We start from the raw sequence: 26,765 nt of genomic DNA on the forward strand, positions 1-26,765 counted from the left end.
TAAATAAAAAAAGAGTGTGTGGACACGCGTTAGAAGTTATACTTTTTTGGCGTATGGAAATAATAGAATATACAACTTGAACATAGTTATCAATTTTCATACCACCTAGAACTAACTTCATGCTGTTAAATTTAGGTGTCGGTGTGCGCGCGCATTGTAAAAATTCACTCTCAGCATTTTTCACCATCGCGCCAAAAGAAGTATAACTTCAAAAAATAAAAATGAATGGAAACATTAACGTAAGCTACATCTGATTACTGATATAATAAATATACTGACAATAGTGTTTGCATGACAATGTATCCTAACATACAATGGTCGATAATTTTAACACCAATAGAAATAATATTAAATAAATAATACACCAATGATTTATACCAATCGCTTAACATTACAACATGAATATTTAATTACTATAATACCTGTATTGATAAATTGATTACACATTACAATGAATATCGAAATTTACAATTTTGTTTACAATTTGATTACATTTTTACAGAAATATCTATACACGATACAATTCTTTTGAACGCAAATTATGTAATTTGTATTTTATTTTACTTGAAATAACTATATTATTAAATGCAGAGGTTAACTAACTACATACTTAATAGTTCAATTTTTTCTAATTCCCAAAGGAAAAACAAGTGGAAAATTGGAAAATTACAGACAGATATTTTATATGATGATGCTAGAAGCAAAAATTTTTTTGAATGTGTCTTTAAGCGTTTTGCATTATTCCTTGATAAAATACATCCGTGCTCATTGCAAATAACGATTCAGATTTAGGATTGACTACAATGATTTGAGTCAATATGGATAATCAGCGAATGATTAATACTAAAAGAGTTAAGAGCGTCATAATTTATAGTTCCATTATTATTGACCCATTGAGCCCCGAGCGGCCCGATCGGTCCACGACACAATATTCTATTGTGTCTGTGATTCCGGGGCCTGAGTTATTTACATATTTAACTAAAATGCTGAAAAACAACCCATTGATTGGGGAGAAAGTGCCTTATATTTGAAATTAATGTTCAACTCAAGAAGCTAAGTTGAATGAATACATAAAAACAGTCAGCCTGTCTCAAAGCTATGTCATAAGCGCTATTAGGAAAACGATTTGATACAACTACCTACTAAATACACATCATAAATATTAAATATCACATTAAACTAATGTCAGTTCAGTCAGTTACAAACTACACACAAATAAGCGATTATACAGGCATAATTTTAAACAATGTACAAAGAAGCCTTTTTATGAACACAAAAGCGCTAATAAATTTTCGAAGGAATTGGAAACAAATGCAAACAATGGACAGCGAGGTAGATTGACCATTTGTTCAATGTCTATTTAAAATACTCATAATCACTTATTTTAATTATAATACGGTGTCTTTTTCTATGAAATTGATTAGTGATAAGATTTCTTTCTATAAGACTATGTCATTAACAAAATATAAAGGTACATAGATTTCTGGATAATAGTCATAATACATGATACAAATGAGCTTTTAGCACATAATTATTATGTTTCTTGATTCTTAAAACCAATTTGGTATTATTATAATTCTAATCTTTTAAAATAAGTAATTGGGAAACAACTACGGAATAAGAAACTGTTTTGTTATAAATACTGAATACGTTAAGAAATTTAAATTATAAATCATAAGAAATCTTATCACAGATAACAGATTTACTTGCAAATAATTACTAGTACGTCCTAGCTCAATAAAGCGATACATAACTAATATATTAGTTGAGAATTCTTCAGTCCATATAACAATTTATTTTGTGAATACACACATTAAAGCTTATAAACTAACAAATTCGTGATTGATTCGCGCTAAACATAAATATAAAGCATGGTCTAAGACAATTTCCTACGTTCTAATAACGCGTCTTGAAAAGAAAAACATCACGTTCGTTTATTTGTCTGTTCTACTAAAATGGTTTTTGAATATACCTATTTTGATCTAGAATTGAATACAATAAGCTTTATACCGATCGTACAATACAATCATTATTTCGTCTTCGATATGAGAAATCAAGACATTTTGAAGTGGATCCATTTAGTGCTAAAAATATAGTGGAAAAACAGCCAAGTATGTAAGACGTTTGAGACTTATGATATAACACATAAGAGCATGTAATTTATTTCATACCTACAATTTATGGAACGTCGCAATCATACTCCAGAACTGTTTTGTGATAGAAGAGGAGGTACCTGTAACAGATTGTATTATCTTAGAAATTATAATTGTTTGTATATTATATTTTTATACTATCACTGAAACTAATTTTCGATCAATATTAATTAGACCAGAATTGATGGTCGAAATATTTTACAAAAATAATTCACTAAACAAAAAATACCAGCTGGTTTTTCAACTTGCTTACAAGTTCCGTTTAGCTCATGAGTAAAATTATAAATAATCAACAGATTCACATGATAAAATCAACAGATTTATTTAATTAAATACAACATCATCAGCGGGATTAAAAAGCGATTGCAATCAACTCACCCTTCACTATCCAGCACTTCCTTCAGCGAGGCGCTAGTAATCATGTGATCATCGCATTTATACCAACTTCCTTGCATCTGCCTCACATAGGCAGTATAATGTCCCGCGTCCAAAGACCCCAAGTGATTCACCACAGCGAACAAAGAATATCTATTATCTTCGAAAATCCCATCTGGAGCATTATTATTATCAGCCGCATCCACCGCCCTACGATGTGACGACATAAACGGAGTCATATCCAAAACATCAGGAAACGAGACAAATGTAGATATCTTCCTGTCAATTTGCGACGAATGCTCGAATCTTTTCAAATGAAAGCTGGCGACTATCGGCAAAGTTTCTAGGGTGAGTTGTTTGGTGGATTCCCGATACGCTCTGCAGTTTGAACATTTGATTTTTGCGGCTGAACCCAAATGTTCCGCGCGGGTGAAGCGTTCGAGACAACCCTGTAGAGAGCCAGAAGGTCCAGCTACATCGAGACTTATATCCCAGAAGGGGTCTATGGTCGTGGAAACCCCGGAACATGAAGTGCATACAACGTCACTCTGTAGCCCGCCTGTGAATATTTGATCGATTATACAGTTGCAACGGCCGTTTTCCTTCTTCTCTCCGTTATCTTCTACTCCGTTCATGCAATGCCTGAAATTTTATAATTAAACAATTAATGTCTTTTCGAAGTGGTTGAATGGTTGCTTGATAAAAGACAATGTGTTATTGAAAAATATTTATATTAAACTCGCTATCACCACAGAACAATAGTATCTTTTGTCGAAAACAGAATGAGAATCAGTTGTGGTTTTTGACTTTATTTTTATCACTGAATGACTAATGAATTGAATCTCTTTATAAGTCTATTGTTCTGTCATATTATACAGGGTGTAATCGTTAAGTGTGCACAGGCGATTATTCCGTAACTATTACAGATATCAAAAAACTTTAAACTGATATCGAAAGTATTTAACCTAATGAGTAAAATGGCCATAATAAATTTTTAAAAATAAAACGAGAAATATCTAAAAAATTAACTTGAAACCCTCTCATACATTTAGTATGAGATACGAATATCCCATGTACATGGGTTGATCCAAAAGTAATGATAATCAATATTAAACAAGGTCATTACAGTTATAATAATAATTATGTAGTTCTCTAGATATTCTTCTAACTAGAAAATATACTTCAATATTTTTTTTCCTAAACTTAAAAAAAAAACTTTGACTTCATCCACAAAAACCCCTCCACGCGGCCATCACTTCGCTGTCATCTTAAAATAATTTATTGCTAAGAAAGTGTTTCTTGTGCCGAGGAAAGAGATAAAAGTAAATAGGAGCTAGATCTAAAAAATAGGGTAGGTGTTCAAGCATTTGGAATGCCGATTTTTGAATGGCAGCCATCGCAACTGACGCTTTGTGATCTGGTGCGTTGTCTTGGTGAAACAGCGTTCAGGTCCGCAGTTTGCCATGTCTCTTTTCCTTACTAACCTACCGCAATCTTTTAATTTGGTCTTTTAGTGAGAGCCCAATAAAGTGGCTACCTTTTTAAAATATTCCACCATAATTATATGAAAGATTTTAGCATAATTATTCCTTCAGCGTCCCAAAAAACTACCGCTTTAATCTAACCTACTGATTTTCACTTTGAATTTCTTAAAAAATTATCCTGATATCATTCAAAATTTAGAAATTTACCTTCTACATGTCGAATCGTTGTTTCTTGTTTTCGTCGGGAAACATTCTGGCACGCACGGTTCACATTCAAATTAATGTAAATAATTGGAAACGTGGCCTGTTGATATGATTTTTTTGTGATTACTTAGTGAATACATGAGCAAGCAAAAAACATTTATTTTATATTTTTATGTGCACAGGAAATAACCAATTATCATTACTTTTGGATCAACCTAGTACATTTAATATGAAAGATTTTAGCTTTTTCTTTCTTTTTTTAGTTTTCTGCTTTAATTACTTCGCAAATTTGAAGGGAAGTTCATTTAGAAACTGTAAATAGAGCTCCTCATTGTATTGCATAATGAGAACATCACTTCGAATATCTGCTATGAGTACAAAATGTATGGGAAATAAAATGTATGGGAGCGTTTAATGTAACATTTTTGGATATTTCTCGTTTTATTTAAAAAAAATTATTATGGCCATTTTACTCATTAGGTTAAGTACTTTCGATATCAGTTTAAAGTTTTTTGGTATCTGCAATAGTTACGGAATAATCGCTTGTGCACACTTAACGATTACACCCTGTATAATTGAATGATTTACAGTAATATTTATCCAATTAAGTTGAAAGGTTAAATTATTAATGTTATCTATGTTTCAATTTCTAATCTATATGTTAACGATCTCTGTACAATCTGTCATGTTTGAACAATCATAACCTAATAACTTTTAATACATTTAATTGGATATGAAGACAGTATCTTAATAAATAAATTATCGTTATTCTTAATATATCATGAAAACAATAGAAAACATTAACTTTGCCCCAAGTGATAACAGGTCGCCCTTGCTATTTTTGTTTTTAAACTGGTAAAGTTTTCATTCCATGCCTTTATAAAGGTCCAATAAAATTATCTGTACTCAAAATCTCAGGAAATGTTTTCGTTAAAATGTTATATCCTACATTTGTAACTTAATCAAAATCTTACTTAATTTCATAAAGTAATAAATTATTTTAAAACACTCCTAACTGTAGCACAAATTTTACTATGTATAAGGATCAACTGTTATATGGATTATGTAAGTCCAGTTTGGAACCAAAAAAATGTAATAAGTCCTAAAACTTCCAATTATAAAAAAAAATCATGTCATAATAATAACCATACGCACCTGTGAAGCACATCAAGTGTGGCAATGAAGAATTCGTGCGCATCCTGTTGCTCGTAGCCCGCCAGGTGGCGCGCGTGAGTCCATATTAGATGTAACAAACGGTGTAGGGTGAGAGGCGTTTTGGCGCCAGAATAGAATTCCTTGAAGAAAAATTCTAGTCAGTCTTATTTAAAAAAAGAATAGAGTAAAAAATCAGTCTCTTGAATTATGAGAAATTTATATTTTTCTCAATTGAATCTATTTATCTTAATTTTAAGTGCTGAAAAATTGTAAAGAAAATTCAGAAAATATTCTCTTTATTTTCAATTGTGTATTTGATGCTGTAAAAATATAAATCTATTGTATTAAGAAGAGTCTTATATGGAAATTATACCTATATTCCATATATGTAGTACATATTTTTATCACGTTTTACAGTGATTGACTGATTGGCATTTTATGGATAAACTTGGACTTTTGCTCTTTCAATAATCTCAATCTTTTAGTATCCACTTTGAATTGAATTCAGTTTTACACATAAGGCATTACCAATATTATATTACCATACGATTTCAATATACAAGAAAGTCATGTATTTATTTATTTTTTCATTAATTCTAATATTATCTTCTAAGATCTTTGGTATATCCTAACATCATATTTTTGCGATATGTAACGACAAAAATGCCTTTCCTTTTACCAGAAGTTTGTATAAGCATGCCAGTAAGTACGGAAATCCAGTATGGAAAATCGATTAATGAAACAAGTGGGAAATTAATCTGTTCCACAACTGCACATTTTACGCTATTTTATGGAATACATAAAATGGTCTAATGAGTACATACAAATATGGCTTTAATCTCAATTTACATGTTATAATCGTATTGCAAATTGCATGTGACATATTATTGTTTATAGAAAACGATTTATTCAGTAAAATGTTGTTCATTATATCTGAAACTCATATTTTTCGATTTGATCTCCATTAATTAAAGCATTTAATATTTCTTAGATATATTATAGTCTACAGTGTAAACTCTACAGTCTACACCATACTAAGGTTGTTTACAAACATGCACTATGATATATGACCCACAAAAAAACATACGACCATGGCGATGATGCGTGTTTTAATTTTAAACATTATTACTCAGTATGAGCGGTAGTTTTGTATCAACTGTCTTTGCTGTATAGCAAAGACTACATGTTATAATTTAAATTAGCTGTGTCATTAATAGCCTAGGTACTTGATTTTCTTAATCGATACTTTGCTATTTTATTATATGACGCAGCTGAATATCATTCAGTTTAGTTTATTCATTCGTTTATTCTAGACCCTAGGCTATTAGTGAACATCCTAACTGCCTTCCCGATGTTATTTTCATAAATTTTAAGCTATTATGTTATTGATTAGATGGGTATTGTTCTTGGTAATTTGATAATCTAAACCGCGAACTTTCTTCCTAATATAAACATAATATACCTACATTATCTACTCATTAAAGTAAAAACATAATTTATAATGTAGTCCTACAGGCTATAGCAACCAGCAAGTTGAGCAAGTTACGTCACAAAATACAGTGGGCGGCAACAGCCTGAAACGCGCTTACAAATCAATATCGCAATGATATTTATAGACACGTACCTGGAACAGCTTCGATACCTCGCACACGAGGCATTTCCCGGAACTTTGCGCTTTACACTTGTGTTTCTCGCCGAGGAAGTAATCTCTTAGCAGGGGTGTGTGGATTAACGTCTGGAATACGATTAAATCTGCATTTGGAGCTTATTTGTTGCTAATGTCTTAGATAGTATATTAAAAGTAATATCGACGAAAAAAGGGTTTTACGACAATATTATAATAGTCAATGGGTACCAATTCTTTAATAAACTTTAATATAAAAATTACATTGTATGATTGTAATTTTAATTTTATTTCATTCATTCATATAGGTAAAGCTTCTTCAAGAATTTGTAGATTGGTAGTAAAGACGACAAAACATTTGGTATATAAAACCTCGTTGCAACTAAAAACGGCTAAAGCCGCTACATATAAAATCGTACGCGATAATCCTTATCTACAGGGTTACAGGAAAAGTCGATGTAGATCCGTTAAGGGCATGTAGTACACATCATTTCTGAATGATTTCACTATGTAACCCCCCATCCTAAACTTAACCGTTTTCGAGATATTCGAGTTTTAATTTTTTTTATGAAAATGCCCAATTTTTCGGCTATACAATTGAATATTTTGAATATTTTTGACTCTTATGATTATTTTTTTTGTTTTTTACATGAAGATTGAGATGCTTAATTACCTCAATGACTAAAATTGCACGTAAGTTAACTAAATAGGTCATTGTAGACGATCGAAACTTAAGAAAATAAGTACAAATTATAAAAAAATATTTTTCTATTCTGGATATCTCAAAAAATTATTATGGCACTTGCTCTGCAGATGTGCTTAAAAACATCTACATTTTATCAGCTATCCAACGAGGTATAACAACCTAGGGTTGTATTTAAACTCATAGAAAAAAACATAGTTGAAAAGGTTCAGGTAGTAGGTCTAACGGGTCCTTCGGCTATTGTCCTTCAAGTTAATCCGGTGTATGTGAGCGAGACAACTTTCGATTTATGCAGATGAGAGTGAGAAAAATAATGTGCAAACACAAGTTTGGGGATACAACATACCCATTGTTTTATATTTGGTCGTTTGTTTGCTTGCCATCCATTTTTGTCTTCTCATGCGATTCGTCCATGGTAGATGCGAATTATTGTGCTTTCGGATTCCCACACGACTTATGTGTTTGACTTAGGTGACCTACTAATGATCTCCCATTACAATTACTGCGGGACATGTGGTTTCAACATGATGGCTGCCCTGCTCATTTCAGAAGAAGCGTTACGGAATGGTTGGACACTAACTATCCTAACAAATGGATTGGACGAGGTGGGCCTTTACCCTGGCCACCCAGATGTCCCGACCTGACCCCCATTGATTTTTATGTATGGGGGCACATGAAGAGCCTCGTTTACAGTGAGCCCAACCCCATATCGTCAGTGGAAGTTCTCAAAGAAAGGATAATTAATGCTGCTAACGACATAAGAAGAACATTAACCACATGGTGTAGTGAATAGTGGACTACGTGAAAGAATGAGAAAATGTGTGCGAAATAGAGGTGGACACGTAGAACATGAACTATAAAATTTTATTCAAAAACATTAGGTGATTAAATGTTATTTTGAACTGATTTATTGTTTCATTTAGCTTACTACAATCACCGACGATCTGTATGCCAACTATGAGTTGAGCGTGAGTGACTTTGTATGCCAACTAGCGTTAACAACGCACCGATTACGTTATTTTCCAAACAATAGCCAGTAACTAGTCACTTACGCTCAAGTAATAGCTGTTGGCGTACGGTCATTATTTGTACGATCGACAATGTGAACAAAAAAAAATGCTATAAAACTGTATGATCTCCTAGGTACAACTATTCTACTCCAACAACTATTCATCCTATAGCGGGATATCGATGGATGCATGAAGGTTGTACCTAGCCGAGGGAGGCCTATGTTCAATAGTGGAAGCCAGAGTAGGCTGAAATGATGATGCTGAACTTAAGTCAAATTAATTAGATTAAATAAGGACTATTTATTCTGACTGCCATGTAGCCTTAGAAACTAAGTTTCACCTTTGAGGTTAATAAATACCCTAGAGTGTTATACCTCGTTAGATAGCTGATAAAATGTAGATGTTTTTATGCACATCTGCAGATCAAGTGCCATAATAATTTTTTGAGATATCCAGAAAAGAAAAATATTTTTTTATAATTTGTACTTATTTTCTTGAGTTTCGATCGTCTACAATGACCTATTTAGTTAACTTACGTGCAATTTTAGTCATTGAGGTAATTAAGCATCTCATTCTTCATATAAAAAACAAAAAAAATAATCATAAGAGTCAAAAATATTCAAAATATTCAATTGAATAGCCGAAAAATTGGGCATTTTCATAAAAAAAAATCAAAACTCGAATATCTCGAAAACGGTTAAGTTTAGGATGGGGGGTTACATAGTAAAATCATTCAGAAATGATGTGTACTACATGCCCTTAACGGATCTACATCGACTTTTCCTGTAACCCTGTATAATAAATAAAGTGCATGTCAACAATACGCCCATATTAAAAAATAAATATCATTTCTAGTCGCAGTTCAACGTCTCCGTATCGAAAGAATAATATTTAAGAACACAATCCATACTAATATTATAAATGCGAAAGTAACTCTGTCTGTCTGTCTATTACTCAATCACGCCTAAACTACCGAACCAATTTGCATGAAATTTGGTATGGAGATATTTTGATACCCGAGAAAAAACATAGGCTACCTTTTATTGCGAAATATGTACCACGGGCGAAGCCGGGGCGGACCACTAGTAATAATATAGTTTATTATTCTCGGAAATACTTGAACAGTTGAAGTTACCTATACCTTTGTTTGGAGATAAATTTTGTAACTGTTTGTAGGTACCTATTCAAGATAATTTAATATGCAAGTATACTTTAATAATTTAAAGATAATTTTTTGTGGATCGCGATGTTCGTGCCGCCTCATGAAATCTCCTCATATCCATTTTTCTTTTCGAGAATGTTTCCGGTATTTTAATATTTATTTAGTTATTCATAGCGAAGCTAATAAATCAAATGCCGTAAATGGGTAGCCGTTCTTAAATATTATGAGTGAAGCTTGAATTTAATATAGATGGGTATAACCCGAGCAGATAGAGAATAGGTCTGAAGTGGCGACGGGTACTTATGGTAGGGTTGGCAAATTGAGTTCTCTAACATCGTTTTTTTGGTTCATCCATTTGTATTTAAAGTCTGCAACAAAAACTCAACAAAAACAACAATATCAATAAAAGCAACTATAACTCGGAGTGCGTCAAGTACCTAGCTTAGAAAGCGAATCCCGTAGGTACTTCACTGTGTGAGTATAGACAGCGATAGAGAGTGAGCGAGAACGCATGCGAGCGGACCTTCTTTAGATCTAGACTCGGGTTATACCTTTAAAAAAAACTAACTTGTTAGTTATAACTTTGCTTTGTCATGCTCGTATACTTTTGACTCACTTAAATAGTTATCGTAGATTAGAGCATCTAAAAGTTTCAATTATCACATCCATAACATGTAATGGTAATGTATGATTTGAAGAAGGTGAGATTGTTATGAGTACCTCCTACTTATCATGGAAATTGTGAAATATGGTGTCACAAAAAAAAAATTAAGATCGATAGGTAACAATTTTTTTTTTCGAAAAGTGCAATCTATGATATTATGACGTTAACGATTAGTTATATGCAACGTCAATAATAACTGTTAGCTTTCTTTGTCTCTATCATAAACCATATCAATTAGCAACGTGATAAAATATAGGTAAAAAATATTTTATTTTCTGCAAAAGCACTACCTATAATTTTTGAAGTGAATCTTCTTTAGGCACGTTGGGAGTAAAATTTCAGGGTCACGTCATAGCAATGCCGATTTTGGTATCTTTGAATCTTACCAAGAAGTTTCACTTCTGACATGTGTGCTCAGGATACACTATCTATTTGTTTTATATTGATATAGTATATCTGCTAAAAATCACAATGCACATGTAATTTTTTCTCATTCCTATTCTTTGACTACATTTAACCCCTTACCTGAACAATGCAATTCATGAAGCAGGTGGAGCCAAGATTCTGTAGACCTCGTAAGCCGATAGTGGTATGCGGGCCGATCATACGCCTCTTCCGTAAGCGACGGAGAGCCATTGCCTCATTGTTGTTAGGTATCCAGGGAGTGAAGGGTACACTCATACCCAGAGCCCTGGTTAATTATATTTATTAACACTATGTTTTTCTTTGCAGCCTGCAGCTTTTATTTTTAGAACAAACAAATTTGTAAATAGTTGACCGATTCTATATTCCTATATTCCGGAATTTCATATCAAAAACAGGTAAAAACCAATGCTTATCAATACTTACAAAATCAAAGTCAAATATAACAAAACTGATACTGTAAAATGGAACACATGCCCAGGTATTGAGTATAAGATTTTACCAGAGTAACTTTAAATTATGTCTCAAAACAACTAAAATCTTCTAATCAACTTGCTAATCGGTATTCTGGAATTTTATCTAAGTATATTATTTAGCAAGTAAAATTTAAACAAAAACAAGTAAATTAATGCTAATTTATTCACCCCATTATCACAGATGTATATGAATAAATACATTAGTAAACTTTTATCACACCTCCTTTTCCTTCAATAATTAATACAAAACATATTTACTTACTTTGCTTCTTTCAATCTATGTGTTGTAGCAATTTCAGTGAGTTCTCTATCATAAATATAGTCTTGGCATTGTGCACAAAAGACGTTTCCATAACTCAAGTCCACATAAAGAAAATGTTTTTTGATTTTAGAGTGCTCTTGCATGTGACCGGCATAACAGGCAAAGTATATGCAGTGAAGACAGGAATGCATCCTTGGTCCTGGCTGACCACATGCAAAACACAAACATGATGTAGCCTAGAACAAGAGAAAATTGCTAAAAACTTTAACATATTATTACTGAACTAAATATTTCATGAAGTTGCAGCAATATGGCATGAAATAACCCTGTACATGAAGAGTCACATACATGTGTACAACTTTACAACTACATATAAATTTACAACTTTAGAATTAAACTTCCAATTAAATAATTTATTTTGATATTTTATTTAGATCTCACTAACATCAGAACCTACAGATTTCAGTTTGATTGATAAATTTTAAGTTCTCAGCACACTTCATTAAATGTTTCAATGTTTTTTTGGTGTTGATATTATTTTATAATATCTAATTTTTATGAACATTTGAACCTCAAAGTTTACAAGCATACAAAAAGAGGCATCATATTGATGCCATGAAATGTTATTGTCAATTGTTATTGACATACTCCTGCTGATAAATATAGAGATAAGTACTTCAAAATAAGAATCCCTCAGAAAATATGTTTTTAAAGATTTTCATTATTTTTACAAGATTTAAAATTAGTTCTGTCTTATCTTAGGTTATGATTTATGAATTGGAAAGTATTATTATTATTCAACATATTACTATCAATACATATATTCTTTTATTTTGAATAGTTGCATCAGCACAATTAAAAGAAAAGTGAATGTAAACAACAAAGTACCTAATACCTATTGATAAACAATTATGAACAATTACTAATAAATATATAAATACTACTGTATCTTTTACAACAGCAAGATCTATAAACTATAGAAAATAAAGGCAGTTTAAAATTATGTAGTGTTATTGTTTAGAAAAGAAGTTAATTAATTTAAATCAATGTAAGATACACCTAATGTACCAATAAATATTTAATTGCATTCGTTTTTACTGATTAGCTTTATTAATACCAAAACAATATGAACTGTGAAGGAAACATTCAATAATTATAAAAATATGTAAATAAATTCAAATTAAATTATATATAAACACAGAGCAAATAATATATATAAACACGAGCAGGCGGACATTTTATGATAAATACAAAAACAGCTGCAGAGATTAGCAAATCAGCTGATTACTCACAACATTTAATAATAAAGCTATAAATGTAATACGTACTAAATAAAAGCTAAGGAAATGTATTTATATTTGCTTAATTATTTAATACATATCATTATATACCTTGTATCTTCTAGCTTCGAAGGATGTGCACGAAACAAAAAATGCATGCACAATCCGATATGGACTTGTGCCTTTCGCAGCTTTAAAATTGTTTAAATGTATACATCCTGTATCATTCATTTTTAAGTGGTTTATTAATAACCGGCTCAGCTTAGTTACACTTTGTATATGATGATCTAAAATAAAAACATTATTTATAATAATCACGAAGTAAAACAAACAAGTTTCTGTAATAATAGACGTACAATAATAATTTCAAACTGAAAACTGATTTACATAGAACTTTTTATAGACCACAAAGCTATTGTGACGAACATAGTATTTTAATCACTATCATTTATAATTTAGCACAACAAACGTTACAGAAAAGGCGACCGAACCTCAGCGACCCCCCTCAAAATACAACCATAAAACTTGGGAAATTGATGACTATGATACTTGCACACTGGTAGATTTTTAATTTACAATGTGGTTTAGTGTTGCAATTATCACAGTTTTTATCCAATTTTAACCACAGCAGAAGCAAAAGCATTCTTATAATATGTAACTGCCTCGCAATGCCTACATTCAAATAAGTATATTATTTTATTTATTAATTTTGTACCTAGTCCCTAGAATGTTATTATCTACGTAACACAGGTATGTGCTAAGAGCAATTAACCTATAGAGTTCTTATATTAAGACAGAACAAAATACATATTTTCTAATCTACTTACTCTTAGTCAATAACAGCATAAGCCAGATTGAGATAGCGATAGAGTATCTGCACTGTCTTCAAACGTAGCGCGCCGGCAGTCAGTTTGTTTTCCAACCAGCTGGTGGGCTCAGTGCGTCAAGTGTTTTTAACGAAATATTTAGAAAATATAAAGTGTACAGTGTTTCTTTTTATTTGTCAGTGTGCTAAAATAACTATTGTATGTTTAGCAACCGGCTATCACTAGTCGAATGGGAGTTTTGGATAAAAACAATGTAAAAATATCTTTCCATCGGTAAGTGATTTTCAGCAAATTGATAAATATTTATGTTTTAAACCTATTTGAAGGTTTTATCAAGCGCTTTTTTGTAATTTTATGTTGTAACTGTAACATTTACCCACTTTATGGGGTTGTGGAATATAAAATAATGAAATAATTTTTAAAAAACGTCACAATAATATCACGTTTGGCATTTTGTTTACCACCGTAGTGTTGTAACACATCTAGCGTATATTATCGATTTATGACAAAAAATCTATTTCATATTAACGTTGATTTATTTATTTTGTTTCATAAATCAGATTTATATGTAGTTGTTGTTGCAAATAATAGATGTAAATTTTTTACCGCAGGAAAATAAAACATACCACGTGGTTGTTTTATTTGCACTATGTGTTTTAGTTTTCGTTTGTTGTTTATTAATTTCTCTTTCAGATTATTAATAAATTCATTTTGTTTTAGATTTCCAGAGCTAAATAAAAAATGGGTATAAAACGTGAGACATGAGTTGATTGGACGCCGCCACAATTTGCAATATTGTGTTCACTGCATTTCGAGCCTACTTGTTATCAAGATGGATACTCTAGAAGAATTGTGCAATCTTACGCCTACGTTTTTTTTTGTTCCTGTAGATAATAAATACATTTGATTAAAGAGAGTGAATTTTTATTTTGAAATTTTTTACACATAAGTTACCTACTTTAAATGTGTAACTATGTGAAAATTAAACGGTTGATTAAATGACAGTTCTCATAGATGAGAAACTACTATTGAAATACATACTTAATATACATGCGTTTTCAAAGAAAAACCCGCATAGTTCCCATTCCTGTTGGATTTACGGGATCAAAAGTAATTTTTCCAAATTTCATTTTAATCGGTTTAGTAGTATTCGCGTGAAAGAGTAACAAACATCCATCCTCACAAACTTTCGATTTATTAGTAGGATGTTAGGAAAATGTTTTCATTAAGACTGTCCTTTTATTAACTTGTTAAAATGCTGCATGATTCCTTCATGCTGACTGTGCCTTTCTCCTCACTCCTTTAACTTTATCATCATTTCCTTCTTTATTTTAAATTACATTTCAAGTTTTAAAATTTCTTTTATAATGTACTAACTTTCCGCCCGCGTTTTTAAAGAAAATCCTGCACAGTTCCCGTTCACGTGGGATTTCCGGGATAAAACCTAACCTATGTGTGTATGTACAAAATTTCATTGTAATCGGTTCCGCAGTGAAAGAGTAACATCCCTTCCCACATAATTTCGCATTTATTATATACGTAGGATTAAACAAATAATGTATTCAACTGAAATTAATTATAAGTTTTGTTTTTTTATTATTTATTATTTCACGAAACCGTAAATGCAAAATACATTCACGATTTTATCGATTGAAGCACATCCCATCACTATCACCTTCTATCTATCTAAATACGTACCTATAGTAAAAATGGTGCCATGACTATGTTGAAACGTAGCTTGTTGTCTATAGCTGTCTCATTCTTTCATACGACGTTTTCTTTAGATAGAGAGAAACAAATATATGTAAATTGTATACGCTCGATACAAGTACTCTATAGGTTAATTGCTCTTAGGGTATGTGCGATACCTGTGTTACGTAGATAATAACATTCTAGGGACTAGGTACAAAATTTCATATTGTGAAAGTAATTTTCATAGAACCGGTGGTGCCATTGTGGCATGATAATTAATAAACGATATGCTTTTAAAATTTCTATAATATTCTATCAAATGATTTTTTCTATAAACAACTTGAGTTGAAAATTTTTTTCTTGCCCTCCACCTAGACAAGAATTTTGTTGCAATTATAAATTAATTAAATGACCTGGCTTAATAGATAGGGAGGCGAGGTAGCTAAATGGCGTAATTAAACGGCGCCGTCGAGACTTATCAAAATCGATTGATAAAATAATTTCGAAAAGAAAAGCTTCTATGGTAAAAACCATTTTAGCGGTGGGTTTGGCGTGTACGGATTTTCAAAAATGTAAAAAAAAATAGTTACTTGGGCATTCTCGAGCGCGTCAGATATTCATACTACGTATGCCCCAAGTGCCTCTGATAACAACGGTATACTAATCTGCCGGTTTGAGTGGTGGGGCTAGGCATATTAATTCGTCAAAAATGCACAAAAAAAAAATTTACTCGAGCGCGTCAGATTTTCGGAAGGGGTGTTAAGTAGGCCCCAAGGAAGCTCCCCTTAAAAAAACTGACGATTTCGGCGTGTCGATAAGTTACGATGAATTTTTGAAAATGCAGAAAAAAAAAGTCCTTTTGAAATACTCGAGCGCGTCAGATTTTCATAGGGGAGGTTTATCTCGGTCTCCTGAAAGCATATTTTCTTAATCTGACAAAAATGTTGGTGGGATCTCTTAATCTGACCGAAAAAGGTTTGAGAGTTTCTTTTTTTTAATCATCGTTATTTCATATCAATTTTTCTTAACACCCTCAGTTTTCGAGATATACTCAAAAAACCGGGAGTTTGAGTTTTTATGATGCTTCAAGTCAAAAAGTTTTAACATTGGACAAAAATGTAAAGAGACCTTTTTTGTGTAAAATAAAATTACCTTTTTTGTTTATTCAAACTTTTTTTTTTGTAAAATGTATCGTTCGCGACTTATATACTGCAACGCGTTTTTCGGAAGACGAAATGGCTCCTCCAGACTTCCGGTCACGCGGAAACCGGCAGATTTTGTATTTTTAGTAAGTTTTAGATTATATTCTTCAAAATAAAAATAAAAACAATCGCGCTCGAGAATGCCGGATTAACGTTTTTTTTTTACAAGTTCGCGACCCTATAACTTGGCGGCGTCAAGGACTTATCGTCAGATTAGTTAAATTTAGTCTTAAAACACTAAAATCAACCCCCAATATCTTAATCTGACGCGCTCGAGTATTTCAGACTATCGATTTTTTTTTACTAATCTGATCGTCTATCCTGGGCGCGCGTCACTACTTAAAGAGCTAAATAGTTAACAAGGTTGTTCTAATAGGTCTAAGGTATCTCTCATATCTTAAACTGCCACGCTCGAGTATTGCAGAAGATTCCCCTCTTCGCCTCCCTATCTATAACATTAAACTCACTGTGATGAACTACTTAGCTCGTTAAAATCTAGGTTGTGTGTATATATAAAAGCCGTATAAATTATAATTATAGTTTCTCTTTCTTTTTGATTCCCTGGTGTAAAATACTTAAATTAACATCAATAATTAACATAATTAACGACATTAAGGACGTATTTACAAATTGACGCGCATCAATTTTAGGTATTGAGTCTTACTACTACACGTGCACGGCTCACACACACATCGAAATGCGCGAAGCGGCGAAATTATGAGTAAACTGACACGACTTGATAATTGAGCTTATTTTTATTGCTATGTTTTTTTTAACTTTACTTTGATTTGTAAAGTTTGTAACGTTGAATGGTCACAAAAGTAGATACCATTTATCTAATTTCATTGGACAGTGATTGTTTGGTAAACAAGTACTTGCCGAAGTGTACTTCGAAGACTGGTACTGGAACTCATAGACGAGTGGAGCTAGGTGTGCCGAGTTTGGGCTCGTTTTGTTAGTAATGTTGAGACCTTACCTCCGGACTTGATGGAATGACCTGCAGGTGTACTTCGAAGACTGCTACTGGAACTAATAGACGAGTAGAGCTAGGTGTGCCGAGTTTGGGCTCGTTTTGTTAGTTATGTTGAGACCTTACCTCCGGACTTGATGGAGTGACCTGCAGGTGTACTTCGAAGACTGCTACTGGAACTAAAAGATGGTTAGAGCTAGGTGTGCCGAGTTTGGGCTCATTTTGTTAGTTATGTTGAGACCTTATCTCCGGACTTGATGGAGTGACCTGCAGGTGCATTTACAAAATATGTTTTATTAATTAATGTAATAATATAGTGTCGACTTATAAAAATACTACAGGTTTGCCGGCAGCTTCGCCTGCATCATTTTTAAATTTAACCCAAATTCGGCGCCATTTTGAAATTCTTTGTTAATTGACCGATTTCGTTCAAAATCGATATCTGAGGATCCTTAGGAGCACAAAACAGGAAACTGTTACAAAAATTTGAAAAAGTCAACGCCATTTTGAAATTTTCTGTTATTGTATATTATTAAACCTATTTTCTATGACCCTTTTCGCATCTATTTCACTCAATTCTGGGGAAAATAAAATTTATTATTACTGGCAACATTATTTTACGCATTGATAGCTCAGCTTATATGGGTCTTCTTTTGTGGCTCTTTTTAAAATATTGATCGATGCCCCGAGATGTAATTGTACATCTTTGATTAGTGATTTTTACGTAATTAATAGCGTAATTTTAGGTATCACTCGAATAGTTAGTTTGTTATAAATGTTGAGTCATCTTAATTTATAATAATAATATGTTGCACTATAAAATTAATAAATTGCAATATGAAATATTATCTGTAATCTTTATTTTCTGTATTATGTCAGTCTGTGACTCTGTCAATGACTAAGGAATCCTATGGACAGGGCATATTGTTCTATACAAACAACTGATTATACAAATATCATGCATTTCGATACCGAAATAATAAAACTAATACTGTCTCTTTCTAACTAATGAATATTCTGATATGTGAAAAAATATGGCTATACGTCAGTCAGTGCTAATTCTATACCGCTTGACATTTGAAGTTAGCTCAAATACCTACTGTGGCCGGTCGCCATTTTATGTTCTCGTTATTACGATGTACATGCTCTGTCATTGCTCCGTAGTAAACATTGAAAAATATTGAATATTTTTGTGATTGTGACAAACATTTGTGTCTAAAACATATAGAGTGGTCAAGAACAAATAGTGGCATAATGCCAAAGCGCAGTATTGTGGGATGTGGCTCCGGAAAGAATGAAAACCAGAAAAGTTTGTCTTTGCACCGGTATGTATACGTTTTGACTGAAATATTAGTTATTTCTTTGCTGATTTAGTTATTTTCATGTATATTGAATTGAGGAGTATTCACAGACTATGTTCAGTGCAAAATTGTTACCAAATATAGCTTTATTTTGTATATTTTCGTTCTAGTAAAATAATGAATTTGGGTGCTAGTGATGGCTTATAATATCGACATTAGCAAAATGTTCGATGAATGCGTGCGTCTCCCAAGGCTGTGTCATTAATCTTAAGAATAGTTGCTTTGGTGAATACACTTCCAAATTAACAAATTAATTTTGCCAAGAGCAAGGAGCAAGGAAAAATAAAACACTTAAATTTACCTAATATGAATTTTAACTTAAGTAAGATTAGTCGCTTTTATAGTACTTTAAAAATGTATTTATAAATAAGTCAGGTCAGGACTAAAATTATAATAACCTAAAAATTCATTTTTTATAGGTTACCAAGAAGTGAAAATAGAAAAGGAAAATGGTTAGAAGCAATTGAAACTGAAAATATCAAGCCAAATGTAAAGGATATATCATAGTATGTTCCCTACATTTCCCCGAAAGTGCTTTCAATAGAACAATGGATGTGATTAGTCTGCACGATGATGCTATACCAGTATGTTTGCCGCTGCATTCACACAGGGTGAGGTTTTTATCTGTAGACACGTGATGTCTTCCAATTTACTTTTGGTCTTTTTATTTAGATTTAGGGCTGTCATTTATATTCTAACGTTTCTCCTATTTTGAAGAGGGCCTGTGAACAAACTGAGATGGTTTTATATGATTTTTTGAGTACAAACTTGGGTGATATTTGGTTGTTGAAATGTTATTGACTGAGGGAAAGTGAAATTTACTTTAAATACATGGGGTGTTTTAATTTGTTTTTCTATTCTTTATAAATTTATATTTATAAAGCATTTGAATGCCATAAAATAAAACCAAAAATATAAATTTAAATTCCGCTATTGCAAGCCCTAATGTTAATATTAATTTCAAACCGTCGCGTCAGCATTGCCCTTTTAATTAAAATGTATTGCATGTTAGTTAAAATGTAAAGTGAACAATGTTAGTTAATGTAAACTGTGACATTTCATTTCCAGGTACCGGTTGAGCCTCAAATCCCGAACTCAAAAATGAACAGAGTGAATCCGAGTGCATCACAGGCTGCACGAAATAGTTTAGTTCTATAATTTTCTCTGTTATTAAGTAATTATTGTTTTTTTTTTTTTCTATTACCTACTGTATATTGTGTTGTTCATCGTAATAAAAAACTATTATATACCTATATTAGTATTTATTTTGTATCATTATATTACATTCCTCAAAACTGAAATTAGTTCAGCTAAAAGGTAACAAACAGCACATTCAATGACTGGGTGGTACGAAGTTCACCGGGACCGCTAGTAATTTAATAAAACAATCGAATACTAAATTATTCTGTTTTTCCGGAGCATGCGCCATCCCGCATGGCTGTAATACCATAGCAGCAAAATGCATACAACAGATTTTATACCGCATTCCTGTACCACATTTGCTCTTTACTGGCATGCTTCCGTTAATACTACATTCCAATAATATCTGATTTCAAAAACACCAGTCAAACAAAACAAAATATCCAATAAACCAGTTGGTCAATTTAGCAGATAACTTAAATGCCAAATTGTAAGTCTACCGTAATTCTTATATCCAAGTCAAAATTGAACTGGATTTATTAAATTATACAGGGTTAGCTATCTTGTCCTGCGAGGTTGCTGGTGTTTTACAAGTAACCCTGTTTAGGTGTTACCGTCACGAGCACTCATCGTCATACTTCATTCTCATTATTTTTCTCTATCGCGCCAAAAGAAGTATAACTTCAAAAAATATGTATATATAAATACTAGCGGTCCGCCCCGGCTTCGCCCGTGGTACATTTTTACGTTTTCTCTCCATAAGAACCATCCTCGTACTTCAAGAAATGTAATAAAAAAAGAATTAACGAAATCGGTTCAGTTGTTCTCGAGTTATGCGCTTACCAACACAATTTGCGATTCATTTTTATATTATAGATTATTTTTATATCGATAAACATATTAATGTTTATCGATATATTCTCGGCACTAAACACCGCCATGTTTTGTTCCATTCAATATGGCGCCGGCCACACTTTTTTTGTAGGTATGTCACTTCTATGTGATTCCTTATTCATTGGACTCTGTGGTGTAATTAGTAAATAAATATGGCCGTCAGTCAATTTTAACGATGTAAACTTTTGTTTATGTTTTTTAAAATTTTAAGAAATGATAAGTGAATTTGAAAATTTGTCTCTTGGAGGAAGTAATGCCACAAGTAGTCATGCAGATCCTTTCACACATACTGGTAAATATGTTATAATTTTTGTGTACGTTGTGTTTGTTGACCTCGATGTACAACTCCTTAAAACAGTAGACCATTTGGAATTTGGATTGTTAAGTACCGTTTGGTCATATTAACACTTCCTGTGTATTATTTTCCAGAGTTGACACCCGAACAGCAAAAAACTCTTATCGATATAAGACGACGCAAGACAGAATTGCTATTAGAGATACAGGTTAGCAAAGATTTTTTTTATACTAATCTACACTACTCTATTTGTTGGTGTCACGTCTGTATATTATATTCTTGAAAACGTAACATTACACTTCGATTAAATACACCTATTTAAAAATATGATAGAAATTATCAAATATCATAATGTATTAGTAAGAACTAAGTAGTTAAAATAATTTTTACGTAGACAGTTGTGCAGAATGTTCAAGTTCCAATTTACTTCTTCTTGCACCTAATTCATTAAATAATTATATTGTTTTGCACTTTGATTATCAATTTTATCTAGATACAGCATTTGTCGCACTTAGTTATGAATGGAATGTGGATTTTGACACAAATTATTACAAGTTTTTAGAATTCAAATTAAAAGGGTCAATTAAAATCTTTAATAACATCTGCCCATAAAATCTAGTAATTAAGATATTCTCTATCGTTCTATATCATATCTATATCTATTTAAAATTTATTGAGAAGGAACAAATGGACCTGCATTACACACAATACTTACTTACTACAAACATACAATACTTGTGATTATTAACATTTAAAAGTGTTTAAATATAATGATTATTAGTTTTAAATTTTTGTTTTTGTATGTTTGTAATTGTATGTAAGGAACTCTTTAAAGACTCGATTTTGACCCACTATAGATGGATACGGACACTAATTTAGTTCAAACTTTAAATCACTTGAAATGAAATTAAACTCATCAAGGATTGGTGATAATTTCATGAATTCATTGTATTAAATAATGTTTTTTTTATATTTTTAAACTTATTATTTATTATTTTAACTTCAGTACCCTTTATTGTTACTGCTATTGTCATATATGTATTAGAGCATGCTCGGCTAATCTAACATGACATAAAACATTGTGACTCCTGCATAGTTAGATTAGATTATGAAATTTATATTGAATACTCAATTCTATGGTTCCTTGAAGCTGTGAAATAATAATATTCATAAGCCAACACAATCAAAAGATGCCTCTTATGCTGCAAATTTTCCTAAATTTCAATATTTGCAAGGGAACCAAATCCTGCAGGGTACACAATCTTGAAATTTGGTAAAAAGCAATGTCTTATACCACATATTATATAGGAATAATTGCTAAAAATATAAATTTTAAAGTTGTAACATAATTAAAACATAGGTTTTTTTGGAGCCGTGGGTGCGCATTTCCGACTTGCACTTGGCCGGTTTTTATTTTTTATGTTATTTAATATTTCGTCCTTATTACCACGTACCCACCCTTCAAATACCATGTGGAGATGCACTGTGTATATGACACATTTATAAATTGTTATCTCTTTGGTATGATTAATATTGATAGATGACATTAATAGTAAAGGATGTATGATTCATATTTGGAGTTGTGGTTTTATGTTTAACGTTGTTAATAACTGTTTTACTTTAACTGCAATATGCATCTATCAGCACCAAATTGAGCTTGGACAAAAATATCAATAAAAATAAAGATACTGATAGGTAGCTTGGTTTTAAACCAAAAAAATATAGGTAATAAAATCACTAAGCAAATAAAAATATGTACAATATACATATTTAATATTTCTATATTTTCTACAGTTATGAATAAATTAACTGTTACTGTAAGGGGCCATCCATTAATCACGTGATGTTTTTTTGGCATATTTTGACCCCCCTCCCCCTTGGTGATACGTGGTGAGGTTTAAGATTACCCCTCCCCCCTCCCCCCTATATCACGTGTATTTTTTCGTACCTGCAAAGAATCTATTTTTTATTTATAAAAAAATACTGGTATAAGTATCATCTAATTTTATTATAAAAAATTAAAGACTACTATAATAAACGTTCATAGGTAGACAGAAAGATTGCAGTTTGTTTTTGAATGACATAAAAATAATGAAAGAAATGCGAAAAAGGGCTAAACTGTACATTATAGGGCGTAGAGTTGAGAGTCGTAATTTTTTTTATGGTTAGCTATTGTCCTATGGAACCTAAATCTGAAATTTCACACCAAGGAAACTTTTAGTTTTTGAGTTACGAATTTTTGAAAATCGTAAAATTACTATAGAAAGTTACTCCATCTTGTTTTTGTTACGCATATTTATTGTTTTGTCAATGTCAACCTGACACACAGTACCTGCTTAGTGTGATTCATTTCAAGTACAACATTTCTAACCATTAAGTAGAGTAATTAATTTTGTTTAACTTTTTACGAAAAAAAAAAACGCTCCGAACTCGAAACAAGTTAGGTTAGGTTATGTTAGACTTTTTTTAAACAATCGAGCGGAGCGAGCGCAGCGAGCGGAGCGTCTCGAATTGTTTTACGTGAAATGCAAATGAATAGCCAAATTTGACACTTAATTTATTTTGTTTAACTTTTTACGAAAAAAAAAACTCTCCGAACTCGAAACAAGTTAGGTTAGGTTATGTTAGACTTTTTTTAAATAATCGAGCGGAGCGAGCGCAGCGAGCGGAGCGTCTCGAATTGTTTTACGCCAAATTTGACATTGACAAAATAATAAATATGCGTAACAAAAACAAGATGGAGTAACTTTCTATAGTAATGTTCCGATTTTCAAAAATTCGTAACTCAAAAACTAAAAGTTTCCTTGGTGTGAAATTTCAGATTTGGGTTCCATAGGACAATAGCTAACCACAAAAAAATTGTCGACTCTCAACTCCACGCCCTATAATGTACAGTTTTACCCGAAAAAGTTGTACGCGTTTGCCTAAAAATAAATACATGTAACGCCGCTTTTCGGTTGAGTATCGCGCGCTTGCCGAAAAAATAAATACACGTGATATATTACTTTACCCCCCCTCCCCCTTGTGATATTTCGTGATTTTTTGATGGACCCCTCCCCCCCTTTCGACCCTCACGTGATTAATGGACAGCCCCTAATAAAAAATAAAAGTTCAAAGAAAAGCTCTATGTAGAGAATTTTATTGGTTTTTTGAAAATTAATGTGGGGATGTACCTAAGAATGTTAGAGTCTGTAATTGTTAGCATGAAAATTTCAATGGTATTTAATTTATTAGTTAATTAATTAGATAACATTTATGCTCGAATTTACAGATCATATTTTTTTTAATTTTACATAGGTACAAAAAATCAATATAAAAGACATCACCATTAAATTACAACCACACCATTGCCAGTGCTTTCATTGAAAAAAATGTGAGTGCAGCGTAGTGTAAACATCAATGCGAGCTTTACTATGGGCGAGGGGCGGCGAGAGAGTCGTGAAGTACTAAGTAGAGCCAGTGTGTACCAGTAACAAACGGTCCGCGGTGCGAGTGTGACGCGTTTTGCAGTTAGCCATAAGCCGGGTCTAACATTGCAAATATTGTTATAGACGGTTTCAATTCACCCGAAAGTTAACGTGTTGTGTACAGTGAATTATCTTAAAAGGTTGTATCTTAAATGCGTTCCGCATTCTTGCGTAATAACTCATTAGTAAGTTTGCTAGTGATAAGGCAAGATAAGTGGAAATTGCTATGACTCGCACGTCGACTGTCGTTGATTTTGTTTATAAAGCTGCCTAATCTTTTAGGACACTAACTAGCATGAGATAAGATTTAAAAAAAAATTACAAAACTGGACTTTGCGCAAGACTCTCGCACATGTGGTAGACATTAACCTTGTGACTCATTAGACGGTTCAAATACTTTTTAATAATTCTTAATTGCAATTTCGAAGAACGTTCATGACGATATTTCTGCCAATATTCATTACATAAATTTATACATGTGTTATTTTATAAAGACCACGTTTGTATGTTGTTTTTGGGCAGTAATTAGTAGGTACCTTTAATACTTTTTGTTAAGTTTTTTTAAAGATTAATTTTATTCTCTTCATTGAGTAATCGTGGCTAATTAATTTGCCTTAGTTTCACGCACTGTTAAAATAGAACTCAGTTATTTGGCTGTCGATCAAATGCTTTTATTCAAAAATTAGGTTACGTTATGAAAATTGAAGCCATTCCTGTGTAAAATAGACACCTTCGTAAATGAATATGTATTTAAAATATTAATCGGAAATATTTTAAAACTACTAAACGTTAAATATTTAACTTGACTCATTAGTTATTTGTTACAAAGTGATTCATAGGTAACTGACATGTTTACTAGTCGATCATTAGGAATTATTTTGTTATCGTTATCTTATGGTAGGTACCTATACAATATAGGAACATACTTATATTTGCAAAGCTTGTAATGTCCCAATTTTCAAGAAATTTAAACAATTATAATTATATTTCTATTGTCCCTTATCCGGTTTATGAAGATTACGAAATCTCTAATGAATGGGGTGATTGTCATTATTGAGCTCGCTTTAACATTTTATTGTTTTAAATTTAATTTAAAAAAATATACTGTTACAGAAATGGGTATTCCCCAGGATTCAACATTGGACAATGTTTTTGACTACACAGTACACTATTATCATGTTTCCTCTGGCCACTTCCGCACAGCTCTTTGCAACACTGATAAGTGATAACAACCGCCTACGAGCAAACATTGTATGATTAATACATATTTTCCCAAACTAACCTAAATAAAAAACATTGTTTAAAATTACATTGTTCACTTGAATGTCCGAAAAAGTAAGTCATTGTCAAAATCACCCCTTCCTTGTCACTATACTCTAAAACTGTCAATCCCGAGCTCGTGTTCTCTGAAGGGTCCTAGTGATTATTACACCAATCCATTGTTATTTTCTTATTTCCAACAACATTTCAACTCACGCATATTCCTTTACAGCATAATATTATTCGATATGCTTATTTCTCTAGAAAACAAAGCGTATTGTTTGTTGTGCAATTCAGAAATATGCGCGCATAAACACGAATATTACTGTATCTTAATAATACTCAACGATAACTGTCCGCTGCGTACACTCATGGCCGTTCCCAATATTCAAACTACGGTTATAGATATCAGCTATCTCCGATAGCTAGTAAGGTTCTATCTATCGTAAGATAGAAAAGATATTGGGAACGGCCATTACTGGCTGTTATTGGGACGCCAAAACAAAAGATAGATAGCATTTACTATCTTTAGTATGTCAAACCGAAGATAGATACTATATTGGGACCGGCCATCAGACGTGTTGAAGATAACAATCTAGATAGGTACGCGTATAGGTAGTTGTCAGTTGTCACCGTGCCAAACTTTTGTGGCGCTCGCGCTTGTCTTCAGTCGATTACGTTC

General features: G+C 32.2%; 2 protein-coding genes and 1 long non-coding RNA gene across 8 annotated transcripts in view; 2 read left to right on the forward strand and 1 right to left on the reverse strand.

The window, feature by feature from the left end:
• Window positions 1-121: 121 nt before the first annotated feature.
• On the reverse strand, window positions 122-26,446 carry LOC123695907 (ubiquitin carboxyl-terminal hydrolase nonstop). Of its 4 annotated transcripts, none has more exons than XM_045641861.1 (8): window positions 26,134-26,446; window positions 13,087-13,262; window positions 11,696-11,931; window positions 11,060-11,225; window positions 6,996-7,106; window positions 5,372-5,511; window positions 2,532-3,170; window positions 122-2,233 (listed from the first exon to the last, which is right to left on the reverse strand). In XM_045641861.1, the coding sequence occupies exons 1-8, from the start codon at window positions 26,165-26,167 to the stop codon at window positions 2,179-2,181; spliced, it is 1,557 nt and encodes a 518-aa protein (XP_045497817.1). In that variant the 5' UTR covers window positions 26,168-26,446; the 3' UTR covers window positions 122-2,178. The 4 variants fall into 4 exon arrangements, with proteins under 4 accessions (XP_045497817.1, XP_045497819.1, XP_045497820.1 ...); XM_045641863.1 differs by lacking the exon at window positions 26,134-26,446 and adding an exon at window positions 13,467-13,525; XM_045641864.1 differs by lacking the exon at window positions 26,134-26,446 and adding an exon at window positions 13,363-13,472.
• On the forward strand, window positions 18,932-20,280 carry LOC123695909. Its single transcript, XR_006752008.1, has 3 exons — window positions 18,932-18,991; window positions 19,447-19,638; window positions 20,096-20,280. It is a non-coding gene; the product is annotated as an uncharacterized LOC123695909 (long non-coding RNA).
• Window positions 21,200-26,765, forward strand: part of LOC123695908 (cytohesin-1) — a 38,410-nt gene continuing 32,844 nt past the window's right edge. The window contains exons 1-2 of one of the 3 annotated variants that reach the window (XM_045641868.1): window positions 21,200-21,353; window positions 21,491-21,564. In XM_045641868.1, coding sequence (XP_045497824.1) covers window positions 21,275-21,353; window positions 21,491-21,564 — 153 coding nt within the window. In that variant the 5' untranslated portion in view covers window positions 21,200-21,274. Of the gene's footprint in view, window positions 21,354-21,490; window positions 21,565-24,821; window positions 25,009-26,765 lie in introns of those variants that run through there. The other 2 variants (XM_045641866.1, XM_045641865.1) reach the window with 2 other exon arrangements.

This window comes from Colias croceus, chromosome 11 (assembly GCF_905220415.1).
Source record: "Colias croceus chromosome 11, ilColCroc2.1".
NCBI lineage: Eukaryota > Metazoa > Arthropoda > Insecta > Lepidoptera > Pieridae > Colias > Colias croceus.